The sequence below is a fragment of the Camelus dromedarius genome, chromosome X (assembly GCF_036321535.1).
Source record: "Camelus dromedarius isolate mCamDro1 chromosome X, mCamDro1.pat, whole genome shotgun sequence".
Classification (NCBI taxonomy): Eukaryota; Metazoa; Chordata; class Mammalia; order Artiodactyla; family Camelidae; genus Camelus; species Camelus dromedarius.
In genome coordinates, this window is record NC_087472.1 from 25,050,449 (window position 1) to 25,064,514 (window position 14,066).

At 41.3% G+C, this 14,066-nt stretch overlaps 1 protein-coding gene across 2 annotated transcripts in view; it reads left to right on the top strand.

Moving 5' to 3' along the window:
• Positions 1-14,066, top strand: part of TMEM255A (transmembrane protein 255A) — a 56,499-nt gene that overhangs the window by 18,560 nt on the left and 23,873 nt on the right. Inside the window, exons 5-7 of one of the 2 annotated variants that reach the window (XM_031445570.2) lie at positions 11,113-11,181; positions 12,646-12,717; positions 13,116-13,204. In XM_031445570.2, the coding sequence (XP_031301430.1) occupies positions 11,113-11,181; positions 12,646-12,717; positions 13,116-13,204 (230 nt within the window). The remainder of the gene's footprint in view (positions 1-11,112; positions 11,182-12,645; positions 12,718-13,115; positions 13,205-14,066) is intronic. The other variant, XM_031445572.2, reaches the window with a different exon arrangement.

Below are 14,066 nucleotides of genomic sequence, written 5' to 3' on the forward strand. Positions count from 1 at the left end.
CTAAAAATATTATAGTTTCTTTTCAAATCAGAAGAAAAATGATGAACTCTCTTGCCAGAAAAAAAAAGGCTTTCACAAATATAAATTTACTTGTCTTTATATCAATGCAGTCGTAAGATATAATTAAAATAAATAAAACATCACTTTCAATATTATTTAATGGAGGAAGGAAGGAGTTCATAAAAGCAACAGTCCCAGGGAAGTGATACTGTAGCCCTGATCTGGCCCCTACACCAAAATCACAGCAACTTACTGAGACCCTGCAATAAACTCAGATGCTCATTGTTTCCACAACTGAACCAACACTGAAAATGAAAACAGCCTGTGAACCAGTTGGAATTATGTTTTCTAAAACAATTGAATTAGAACAAAATTGTAGTATCAGAACATTCTATGGATCAATGATGCTTTATTCCATTTCTGTCATTGGCTAACAGGGCAGGTCATCCTGAAGTCATTTATGGGTATCATTGGATCCAGAGAAGGATGATTTGCAAGATGATTATCTCAGTTCCAACTTGTTCTAAGATTCTCCTCCCAGACATAAGAGTCAGTCTCTCATTTGTCAAGATGAGAGGAACTCATATGGTCACTGCTGACATCTCAGGAGATAATTTCTGGGCGGGGCAGGGGTTGGGGAAAAGTAAGGGGTGGGAGAGAGAAGCCTTTTGCCCAGTCTTCTTTTAGGGCCGGAAATATGTAGGCTCCTATATCAGACCCATCCCTTTGATTTTAGCTGAGAGCAGCCATCTTTTTCTTCATCTTTTTCTTCTTAAAAGGGCGAATGACACAACAGGTACCATCCACAATCCTACCACCCTAACATAGCAATTCTTATCATTTTTGCATATTACCCTCTGAGTATATACCTACTTTTGTAGTCTGCTTGCAGTCATAGTATGTGTGCTATTTTGTTTCAACAGAAGCCATCTTATTAACAATAATTCATTGTTTTTGTGTAGTGAATTTAGTGGTTCAGTGTGCCTTGACATCTATTATCTCATTTGAGACCCACAGCAATCCTGTGGGATATGTAGGGCAGGCGTTATTATTCCCATTTGACAAGCACTCCTCACTCGGAGGCTGTCTCCATGGCAACATAGGCCTAGTGGCCAAGAAGCCTGCAGTAGATTTTGATGGCATCATGAGCTAAAATGGCTTCCTCCTTTCCCTCCTCCTCCCACTCCTAATTTTTTTTTAAAATAGCTTTATTGAGATAGAATTCACATCCCATATAATTTACCCATCTGAAGAACATAATTCAGTGAGCTTTAGTACATTCACAGTTATGTGCAAACTATCACAACGTCAATTTTAGAAAATTTTCATCATCCCTTAAACAACCCCGTACCCTTTAGTTGTCACTTCCCTAATCCCCCTATTCCCCCAAGTCCTAGGCAATCACTAATCTACTTTCTTTTTCTATAGATTTCCCTATATTAATTAACATTTCATATTAATGAAATCATATAATATGTGGTCTTTAGTGACCTGAATTCTTTTACTTAGTATAATGTTTTTCAGGTTCATCCACATTGTAGCATGTCTCAGTGCTTCATTTCTTTTTCCAGCCTAATAGTGTTCCATTGTATGGATATACCACATTTTGGTTATCCATTCACCAGTTGATGGACATTTGGGTTGTTTCCACCTTTTGGCTGTTATGAATAATGCTGCGATAAACATTTGTGCACAGATTTTTATGTGGACATATGTTTTCATTTTCTTTGAGTATATGCCTATGATTGGAATTATTGGGTCATGTGATGATTATGTTTAACCTTTTGATGAACCGCCAATGGTGGCTGCACCATTTTATGGTCCCACTGGAAATGGATGAGTGTGCCAATCTCTCCAAGTCCTGCAAATTCCTGTTATTATTTGACTTTTTAATTCTAGCCATCCTAGTAGGTATGAATTGGTTTCTCATTGTGGTTTTGATCTGCATTTCCTTAACTCCTAAACTCTACTCCTAAACTCCTGAGGTTTTTGATCACTGGCATCAGTCAAAGGCAATGGGAGAAAAATCCAAATTATATTTACTGGAAGTTTCTTCTAGTCTTTGACTCTAGGCTGTTTGTACTTCCTGCCGTTAGTGGTCTGTGATGGAGCTTTGGATTTGGGGGTTTAGAGTAAGGCTGGATAAGTCTTTGAGAATACCTTTCTGCCTATACTGTCCCTGTCCTAAGATATCTGCCAGTCCTCACTGACACCAGCTTCCCCTCAAAACTTACCTTCTGACCCATCCCTCTAAACGTGTCTCATTCCTTCTCTCTCTTGTCCCCTATTTCCTTCCTTCCTCCTCCCCTAATGTAGCCATTAACTAGCTGGAAAAGTCACTTTACCTTCTGGTGCCAGTGTCTCCTCTTCCAGAGGGATGTAACAGTAACCTGGTTGCCTTTCAGGGTTTAATATGAGGACGATGGGAAATAACAGGTGTGAACGCGCCTGGAGAGGGCCGGGCATAGCGCACACAACACTCAGTGGAAAGCAGTCTCTGTTGCCAGTCCTCCCCCACCCCAGAGTTGCTAGGCCTTCAGATGTAGAAAGCTGCCACGCCCTCGCTGAGTGGCCTTTTCTTACCTCCCAATCCTGTGGGCTTGTTCCTCCCCGGTTGGTCTCAGTGTAGGAGAGCAGCCAGAGGCAGCACATGGGTGACCATCACACGTGTCTGTCTTCATTTAGGGCAGTTGGTGGTTGAATGCTCTTTGCAGAACCAGGAGATCACGAGGGCTATGACCAGCACATCAAGCCTCCCTTTATATGCGATAATAATGACGCCTGCCATTGCCCCAAAACGGAAAATAAACCCTCCAGGTGTGAACATGAGAACTTGTTTCCAGCCGGACTCCAGGCTAAGCCCACTGGACAATGTACTTTCAGAACATGGAGCAGTCAGGAGGTTCATGTAGAAGCAGCTGAAGGAAGGTCCTAGGTCCATGATGGGGCAGCAGGCTGGGAGGCAGGAAGCACTTGGGTGTCAGGTACAGGAGATGTGCAATCACATGGTAGACTCCCCCTGCCAGGGTTATTGGGCCAAACCCCTAAGGTCAGTTTGCATAAACCACTTGTCCTGTCCTAACTGCTTTTGGCTGAAGCCCCCTGTCACTCAGGGGATGATTAGTTCTTTAGTGTCCCCCTGAAACTGGGCAGCATCCCCGCGCACAGACTTTCATGCAACACCGGATTGTGTCCATCTGTTCAACCCCAGCCCCCATGACTGAGAGCTCCATCACCAGGCAGCTGGCCAAGCCAGCAGGGTAAGTCAACTGTCCTTGAGCCCCATGTTAGTTTTCTGGGCTGTAGCAGTATTTCCGGAGTTCACTGTCTTTATCTAATCTGCATAGTTGGATGAAAAAGGTTCATAGTTCAATTGAGTTAAAACCTACAACAGGCTCAGTGGCTGCCCATCCCCTTGGGGCTTGCTTCCTGAGTTCTTCCTTCTGGAAAAGCTGTGGCAGTGACAGCAAGGAGTACGTGTCAGCCAGCCCTGTTTCTGTCCCCAGGTGATAATGAGACCTCATTATTGGAGCTTCCATCCCTCCGTTCGGGAGTGTGATGTTGCAATAACCTGGAGTTTTGACTCTTGTTCCCTGGGGATTCTTTGCAAAAAAACAAAAACTAGAAATAAAAGAAAACTAGAACAGAAATTTCAAGAAACCCATTTCTTCTCTTTTTTTGATTGAAGTATAGTTGATTTACAATGTTGTGTTAGTTTCTGGTGTACAGCTTAGTGATTCAGTTACATATATATGTATTCTTTTTTGTATGGGTTATTAAAATATATTGAGTATAGTTCCCTGTGCTATTCAGTAGGACTTTATCTGTTTTATATATAGGAGTTTGTATCCACTAATCCCAAACTCCTAATTTATCCCTTTCCCCCTTTCCCCTTTGGTAACTGTAAGTTTGTTTTCTATGTCTATGAGTCTCTTTCTGTTTTGTAAATAAGTTCATTTGTATCATTTTTTTAAGATTCCACATATGAGTGATATCATATGATATTTGTCTTTCTCTGTCTGACTTACTTGACTTAGTATGATAATCTCTAGGTCTGTCCATGTTGCTACAAATGGCATTATTTCATTATTTTTATGGCTGAGTAGTATTCCATTATGTATATATACCACATCTTCTTTATCCAATCATCTGTGCATGGACATTGAGTTTGCTTCCATTTCTCAGCTATTGTAAATAGTGCTACTGTGAACATTAGGGTGCATGTATCTTTTCCAATTAGAGTTTTCCCCAGATATATGCCCAGGAGTGGGATTACTAGGTCATATGGTAACTCTATTTTTAGTTTTTTAAGGAACCTTCATACTGTTCTCCATAGTGGCTGCACCAAATTACATTCCCACCAGAAGTGTAGGAGGGTTCTCTTTTCTCCACATCCTCTCCAGAATTTATTGCTTGTGGACTTTTTTTAATGATGATCATTCTGACCAGTGTGAGGTGATACCTCATTGTAGTTTTGATTTGCAGTTCTCTGATAATTAGCAATATTGAACATTTTTTTCATGTGCCTATTGGCCATCTGATGTCTTCTTTGGAAAAAGGTCTATTTAGGTCTTCTGCCCATTTTTTGATTGGATTTTTTTTTTGTCATTGTATGATTTGTTTATATATTCTGAAAATTTAGCCCTTGTCAGTCGCATTGTTTGCAAATATATTCTCCCAGTCTGAAGGTTGTCTTTTCATTTTGTTTATGGTTTCCTTTGCTGTGCAAAAGCTTATAAGTTTGATTTGGTCCTATTTGTTTACTTTTGGTTTCATTTCTATTGCCTTGGTAGACTGCCCTAGGAAAACATTGCTACAATTTATGTCAGAGAATGTTTTGCCTGTGTTCTCTTCTAGGAGATTTATGGTGTCCTGTCTCATGTTTAAGTCTTTAAGACATATGAGTTTATTTTTGTGTATAGTGTGAGGGCGTGTTCCAACTTCACTGATTTCCATGTGGCTGTCCAGCTTTCCCAGCACCATTTGCTGAAGAGACTGTCTTTTCTCTGTTGTATATTCTTGATTCCTTTATTGAAGATTAATTAATTGTAGGTCTGTGGGTTTTATTTCTGGGCTCTTTATTCTGTTCCATTGATCCATATGTCTGTTTTTGTGCTAGTAACACACTGTTTTGATTACTGTAGCTTTTTTGTATTGTCTGAAGTCTGGGAGGGTGATGCCTCCAGCTTTGTTCTTTTTCCTAATTATTGCTTTGGCAATTCTGAGTCTTTTGTGATTCCATATAAATTTTAGGATATTTATTCTGATTCTGTGAAAAATGTCATGGTAATTTGATAGAGATCACATTAAATCTGTAGATTGCTTTGGGCACGGTGGCTATTTTAACAGTATTCATTCTTCCAATCTAAGAGCATGAGGTATCTTTCCATTCATTTAAATCATCTTTAATTTCCTTTATCAGTGTTTTTATAGTTCTCACCTCCTTGGTCAGGTTTATTCCTAAGTATTTTATTTTTTGATGTGATTTTTAAAGGAATGGTCTTTGTACTTTCCTTTTCTGATATTTTATTGTTAGTGTATAGAAAATGCAATGGATTTCTGTATGTTAATCTTATATCCTGCAACTTTGCTGAATTCATTTGTCAGTTCTAGTAGTTTTTGTGTGGATTCTTTAGGGTTTTCTATATATAGTATCATGTCATCCACATATAGTGACAATTTTACCTCTTTTCTTCCAGTTTGGATCCCTTTTATTTCTCTTTCTTGTCTGACTGCTGTGGCTAGGACTTCCAATGCTATGTTGAATAGAAGTGGTGAGAGTGGGCAACCTTGTATTGTTCCAGATTTTAGTGGGAAGGCTTTCAGTTTTTCACCTTTGAGTATTATGCTGGCTGTGAGTTTGTCATAAAGAGCTTTTATTATGTTGAAATATGTTCCCTCTGTACCCACTTTGGTAACAGTTTTTATCATGAATGGATGTTGAATTTCACCAAATGCTTTTTCTGCATCTATTGACATGATCATGTGGTTTTTGTCTTTTCTTTTGTTGATGTGGTGTATCACATTGATTGATTAGTGTATGTTGAGCCATCCTTGTGACACTGGGTTGAATCCAACTTGATCACGGTATATGATCTCTTTTATGTGTTGTTGGATTCGGTTTGGTAATATTTTGTTAAGAATTTTTTCATCTATGTTCATCAAAGATATTGGCCTGCAATTTTCTTTTTTGGTAGTGTCTTTGGTTTTGTTATAAGGGTGATGGTGGCTTCATAGAATGACTTTGAAAGTGTTCCCTCCTCTTCCATCTTTTGGAATAGTTTGAGAAGGATTGGTATAAGTTCTTCTTTGTATGTTTTGTAGAATTCTGTAGTGAAGCCATCCAGTCCTGGACTTTTGTTTGCAGGGAGTTGTTTTTTTTTTTTAAATTAGATTCTGTTTCACTTCTAGTGATCAGTCTATTCAAATTACCTATTTCTTCTTGATTTAGTTTTGGTGGACTGCATGTTTCTATGTTGTCCCATTTTTGGGCATATAATTGTTCATAGTATTCTCTCTGTCTCTCTCTTTTTTTTTTTTGTATATCTGTGGTATTGGTTGCTATTTCTCCTCTTTCATTATTTTATTTATTTGGACACTCTCTTTTCTTCTTGGTGATCCTGGCCAGAGGTTTGTTGATTTTGTTTACTCTTTCAAAAAAGAAGCTCTTGGTTTTATTGATTTTTCTATTTTTTAAATCTCTATTTTATTTATTTCCTCTCTGATCTTTATAATTTCTTTCCTTTTACTGACTTTAGGTTTTGTTTATTCTTCTTTTTCTAATTCTTTTAGGTGGTAGATTAGGTTGTTCTTTTGAGATTTTCCTTGTTTTTTGAGGAAGGCCTGTATTGCTGTGAACTTCCCTCTTAAGACTGCTTTTGTTGCATCCCGTAGATTTTGTGTGGTTGTGTTTTCATTGTCATTTGTCTCAAGGTATTTTAAAATTCATTCTTTGATTTTATCATTGACCCATTGGTTTTTAGTAGCATGTTGTTTAGTCTCCATGTAATCATTTTTTTCTTGCTTCTCTCTCTGTGGTTGATTTCTAGTTTCATGCCATTGTGGTTAGAAAAGATGCTTGAAATAATTTCTATCCTCTTAAATTTGTTGAGGCTTGTTTTGTGTCCTTGTATGCAGTCTATCCTAGAGAATATTCCATGTGCACTTGAAAAGAATGTATATTCTGGGGTTTTTTTTGGATATAGTGTCCTGAAAATATCAATTAAGGCTAACTGTTCTATTGTGTCATTTAGGATCTCTGTTGCCTTATTGATTTTCTGTCTGGAAGATCTGTCCATTGATGTTAGTGGGGTATTTATGTCTCCTACTATAGTGTATTTCCATCAATTTCTCACTTTATGTCTGTTAGTATTTGTTTTATGTATTTAGGTGCTCCTATATTGGGAACATGTATGTTAATGAGTATAATATCCTCTTCTTGTATTGATCTTTTATCATTATATAGTGTCCTTCTTTATCTTTCTTTATGTCCTTTGTTTTAAAGTCTATTTTGTCTGATATCAGTATTGCTAATGCCACTTTCTTGTCATTTCCATTTGCATGAAATATCTTTTTCCATCCCCTCACTTTCACTCTATGTGTGTCCTTTGCCCTGAAGTGGGTCTCTTGTAGGCAGCATATTGTAGCCTCTTGTTTTATTATCCAGTCTGCCACTGTATGTCTTTTTTTTTTTTTTTTTTTGGAGGGTAGAGGTAATTAGGTTTATTTATTTATTTATTTTTAAATGGAGGTACTGGGGATTGAACCCAGGACCTCATACATGCTAGGCATGCACTCTACCACTGAGCTATGCCCCCCCCAACTATATGTCTTTTGATTAGAGCATTTAGTCCATTGACATTTAAGGTAATTATTGATAAGTATATATTGCCATTTTAAACCTTGTTTTCCAGTTGATTTTATATTTCTTCTTCATTCCTTTCTTTTTCTTTTTGTTTTTACTTTTGTGATTTGATGATTTTTCTTTTGTATTATACTTGAGTTCTCTTCTTTTTGGTTTTTGTTACTCTATAGTATGCTTTTGATATGTGGTTACCCTGTTTTTCAAGTATGTTAACCCATTACTGTATCTACTTGCTTTAAACTGGTAGTCATATAGGCTCAAACACATTCAGGAAAAAGAAAGGAGAAAAAATCCCTACATTTTCTTACTCCTCTCCCTCACATATTATTATTTTGATGTCCTCTTTTACATCTTTATGTTTATTCTTTTGCTGTTCATTGTAGTTATCATCACATTTCCAATTGTGATTTTCTCTATTCTGTAGATTATTGCTTCTTTTCTGTTTAGAGAAGACCTTTCAATGTTTCTTTTAGGATAGGTTTAGTATTGCTTTATTCTTTTAATTTTGGCTTGTCTGAGAAATTCTTTATCTCTCCTTCTATTCTAAATGATAATCCTCCTGGGTAGAGTATCCTAGGTTACAGGTTTTTCCCTTTTAGGACTTTGAATGTATCTTGCCACTCCCCTCTGGCCTGTGAAGTTTCTACAGAGAAATCAGCTGATAGCCTGGGGGTTCCCTTGTAACTAACTGTTTTTCTCTTGCTGCCTTTAGAATCTTCTCTTTATCTTTAACTTTTGCCATTTTAATTATAATATGTCTTGGTATTGGTCTTTGGGGCTCATCTTGTTTGGGACCTCTGTGTTTACTGTACATGGATATCTGTTTCCTTCTTTAGGTCTGGGAAATTTTCAGCCATAATGTCTTCAAATACATTTTCAATCCCTTTTTCTCTTTCTTCTCTTTCTGGGACCCCATTATGCATAGATCAGCGTGCTTTATATTATCCCATAGGTCTTTTACCTTATTTTCTATTTTTTTCATTTGTTTTTCTGTCTGTTGTTCTGATTTGGTGATTTTCATTATTCTATCTTCCAGATCACTTATTCATTTTTCTGCATTGTTTAATTTACTGTTTATTGCCTTTAGCTTGGCTTTCATCTCAGCAAATGAGTTTTCTAATTTTACTTGGCTCCTCTTTATAGTTTCTAGCTCTTTATTACAATGATCTGCATTTCTATTGATAGCCTTTCTTAATTCCTTCAGTATTTTTATTATCTCCTTTTTGAACTTGTGATAGTAGACTGGAGAGTTCTCTTTCATTGTTTGTTCTTTAAGGAGATTTGTCTTGTTCTTTTAATTGGGAGTGTCTCCTTTGATTCTTCATTTTACTTATATTTCTGACTCTGAATTTAGGAGTAATAGTTATCTACTGTGATCTTGAAGGGTTGTTTTTTTCAAGTGGGAGCACCCCTGTGTAGACTGTGCACATCTTTTTGTCATGAGGGCTGTTTTTAGTATGGATGCTTGACACATCTTTCCTCCATGTATGCTGGCTGTTATCCCCTTGATAGGGGGTGTAGTTGGTGTAGTGGTGACCAGAGCCTGCACTGGATGTTGAGTAGGGCCTCCTCTTGGCTCTGTGGTTGTCACATCCCTGTCGGGGACAGGGTCTGCTCCCCACTTGTTGGCATAGAAGCCCCCAGATCCATTTCTGAGCTGCAGTGTGAGGTATGTGGGACTGGAGTGCTTCCACTGGGAGAGGAGCCACTGAGTATTCCTCCACAGGAGCTGTCCACTGGGAAGTGCACTCTGTGATGTTGTCTGTCACCTGTTGTGTAGGCTCACAAAGTACACTGTTGTTGGCACTGCCCAAGGCCCTACTTCAGCCATGGGAATTAAAGTAGTCTGTCCGGGTGTCCCTCAGGTGCTATGCTCACAAAGTCACCAGTGCAGATCCACTGAAGTCAGGCATCAGGGCTTACCATACTTGCATGTAGTCATGCAGTTGGATCCACTGTGGGAGCTACAGAGTCAGCCCAGATCCCAGCCCTGCCTCTGCATGTGCACCCACTGCTAACTCCAGACATGCCCCAGCCATGCACCAGTAATCTGCTCAGATGTCCCGCAAGGCACTGAGCTTACAAAGGCACAGGTGGCATAAATCCACCAAAGCCACCTGGGACACAGCTCAGATTTCAGCCCCGCTTCCGAAGTTACATGGCCCCTGGAAATAGACTCAGATTTCTGCCCTGCCTTAGCTTGGGAGCAACCTGTCAGCACTTGTGCTCTCCCAGGGCTCTTAGAGGCAGAGCTGTGCTGGCTGTGAGCACACTGAGAAGGGGGCTGCTATGGCAGGGTACTGCTCCTCCCTTCATGTGCATGTCTTAACAATGGGGTTTCTATGGCAGAGCCACACCCCTGTAAGCATGCCAAGAAAGAGGCTGCTATGGTGGGGTCCCGCCCCTTCCTTCACTCAAGTTAACAATGGGGCTTTTTATAGCAGACCCAGGCTCCATTGCACACACTCCCAGTTGTGGCCCATACCACACTCCAGCCCAAGGAGCCCAGTCATCTCCCTGGGTCTGTCCTCTAAAGCTTGAATTTCAGCATCTAGCCCCAGCGTGTACCAGCAGACGTGCGTCTTGGGCTGAGGAGTGCAGCGAGGTGGCATGGACCCTCTGTGCTGGGCTCTCTCTGTTCTGCCTGCTGCAAACTGGCTGCTGTATTCTCCTTCGAGCCTCCGAAGCGCCCTTTCTGTCCTGGCTGAACTCCCCACTGGTGAAGGGGCTTCCCAGGGTGAGGGAACCTTTCCTCTTTCACAGCTCTCTCCCAGGGGTACAGGTCCTGTCTCAATTCTTTTTTTTTTTTTTTGTCCTACCTGGTTATGTGGTGATCTTTTTTGTAGTTTTGATTGTATAAGAGCTTCTGCAAGAGTTCAGGAGGTATTCTGTGAGAATTGTTCCATATGTAGATGTATTTTTGATGTACTTGTAGGGGGAGGTGAGCTCCATGTCCTTCTCTTTCACCATCTTGATCCTGAGCCCATTCCTCAATAAATTTTTAATTTCCTGTTAAACAAGTGGCCCAGTAGAAAGAAGTTATTAGAACATTTTTATCTGATCCTCACATTCTCAGGCTCCCTAGATGGGCAACTTTCAGAAATTAACCCACCCACTGCCTGCTCTGGGGGGGCGGTGTGTGTGTGTGTGTGTGTGTGTGTATCCAAATCTTTTACTACAAATTAGAGCACTTGAGGCTTTACTTTCCAAAGCCAAAACCCACTTTGGTTTGGTGTTTCACTTTCTAGGATCTGAAGCCACTCTATGCCAACCGGTGCCACTATGTCCCCAAGACATCCCAGAAGGAAGCTGAGGAGGTAAGAGCCAGAATGAGGCTGCATGTCTTACCTTTTGGGAAAGTTTCCTGTTCTGCCTAGAACCCCCTTTCTTTTACTCCTTTACTCAGGCCTACACCTTGCTGTGAGGTTTCTTTAGTTGATTTGTTCAGTGGGTCAGAGCACAGTGCTAATGGGGCTATGGTCATAGGTTAGAGCATCAGGAGGCCTAATCAGATTTACTTTGTTCTGTGGCCACAGGCTGCCCCTCTGACCCTAGCAGGCAGCCTCTCAGTGTGTGGCTTTGATCCCAAGAGGGACAGATGAGAGTACGGAGGCCACAGGGCAGGCCCCTCCCCCATTGCTGTGGCTGATGGTTCAGCTGCCTGGACTCTATGTCCAGCTGGAAGAGAAGCAGGAGCCCCACCAAGGCCCCAGGCCTGGACCAGGGAGGCAGAGCCTGAGTCCCACATTCAGGTGTCAGGAAGCCAAATGAGGGTAATTGAGAAGCCTGGTCCACTTTGACACTCTGGGGAGACCTGGACTGCTGGCCCGGCCCCTCTGATGACACCTCCAAGAGGCCAGTCTCATAACGCTTGCATGGACACACAAGGTGTGTCTCTCCTGCCCTGCACAGCTCTCCTTGCATTCCATGTGGCCTCACACAGAACTTGAGGCAGTGGGTGGTGAGGTAAAGCTCGACTCCAGGTCATTTTTGGGCAGCTTTCATTTCAGTTCACAATCTTCGTTCCCCATCCCAGAGACACCTTTAATATGAAACTCTACCATGTGCTTCTAGGAACCTCGACCATTTGGTACTCTATTAACCTCAAATTGAAAGTCAACCTCCCCGTCACCCCCAAGAATAATTAGAAAAATGGTAACTTTGTGATTGGGAGAAAAGGGAGACAAGTGGATGTAAAATGGCAATCACATTGCCCAAGTTCAGGGGAAGCCATTCTCCATAAAATACAGTGTGAGCAGTGCCCTTGGAGTCAGGCAAAGCGGTGACCCTGCTCCAAAGGCATAGGGGAAAATACTTCAATTACAGCTCTTCCATTGACTTGCTCCATTTTCCTTCCCCAGTCACCAATTTACCATTTTTCGAACTATTCTTGGGTTAGGAGGGAGGAGCAGAAATGTGTATGTGCCAACAGCTTATCAGAAAGGCATGAGCTTTTGTATGAAGGACCCAATATAGAAAAATATGCCCATTTACTACCAATATTCTCTATAACACAGCAAAACAAATTTACAAACACTCCATTGCATCTGTATGGGAGTCTGGGAGAGCCTGGAAAATTTCTCACAAGCGAGAGACAGTAAATGGAAATTACTTTTTAATTTTTTTTGCAAACTCAACATGTATAAAATGTCATTACTATTTTCTTGATTTCATTGTGATCACTTTCTTGTGTTAACTTGGTGACTGTACAGATGTTAATAATGACTTCCACAGGTTTGCTTGTAACCCTGGTCCCCCTAACCCTATTTTTCCTATATAAGGTCATAAGTTCCTCAACCAAAAATTCTCCTTCCGCGAGGGTTATGAGGAACCTTACCCAGGCAGCTAGAGAGGTACTATTGTACTTCAGAGTGCATGTGATGGCCCCTCTGTCTTCCCTCCCATCTGATCCCCATCCCTCCTCTACCCTGATTTTCCTTCCACTCATATCCTCATTTCCTACTGTCCATTTGTTCTTCTGTCTGTCCTTCCATCTGTCCTTCCTCCTCTCCATCTCCATCCTTCAGGGATGGGGCACTGAGGGCTGTGGCTGTGGCTGGACACGAGCCCAGCTACACAGTGACTTACCTCACACACAGGTTCAGCCAGCCACCGGCCCAGCCCCATCCCTCGTGTTCATTTCACAGCCATCCTTACCGTCTCCATCAGTCACTAACTCAAGTTTCCAATCCCAGAGGGTCCTACCTCCTATCCAATGCCATCTCATCTCTTCACTGTTGTGTGCCCTCAGGTGAACTGCCCTCACCTCAGCCGTGGATTCTGCACACCTCGCATCCGGGGCAACACCTGCTTCTGCTGTGACCTCTACAACTGCGGCAAGTGAGTGCTGAGGTCCTGGGCACAGGGATGATTATTTGGCCACAATGGCATGAAAAGGGCTAGTGTGGGGGAAGGGCGCCTGGTAGGGATCAGAGAAGTAGAAGACATTGGTCTGCCAACAGATTTCAGCTGACATGCATTAACTGCCTTCTCTGTTCCAGGCATCGTGCTCAGTGTTCTCAAATATCTGATCTCATTTAATTCTTATCTGTGATGTATGGAGAATTATTATCCCCATTTCAAAGATGATAAGAGTGAGGCTCAGAGGCAACGGACAACTAGCCCAAGGTGACACAGAATTTAAAAATGGTAGAGGTAGGATTCAAACCCCGTTCTAAGTCCAAGTTCAACAACATTCAACAAATAGTCATTGAGCACTTTGTGCCTGGCCCTGTTCCAGACACTGGAGATTCAGCAGCCAACAAAACAAGGTCCTTGCCCTCGTGGAGCTTATATTTTATTAGGGAAGAGTGTCAATAAACACGTGAATATATACCATGCCAAGTGTTGATCAGAGCTCTGAAAAAAAAAATGAAGCAGGAGAGATAGGTAGACAAAGTGGAGACTGTGTGTGCCCCATTATATGGAGTAGCCAGGAAAGACCTCTTTGAGGAGGTGAAATTTGTGAAGAGCCCTGAATGATGTGAGAGGGCAGCCCAAGTAGATACTTGGGTAAAGAATGTCTCGGAGGGAACAGCAAGTGCAAAGGCCCTGAGGCAGGAGCTGGCTTGGTGCTTGTTCTGCTAAAGCATGTTTAGGTGCCAGGAATACAGAGACTCCTGCTAAGAAGTTCACAAACTAGTAAGGATGACAGACATGGGAGCCACTAATTACAATAGTGTGTGCAGAGATCCATGGACGT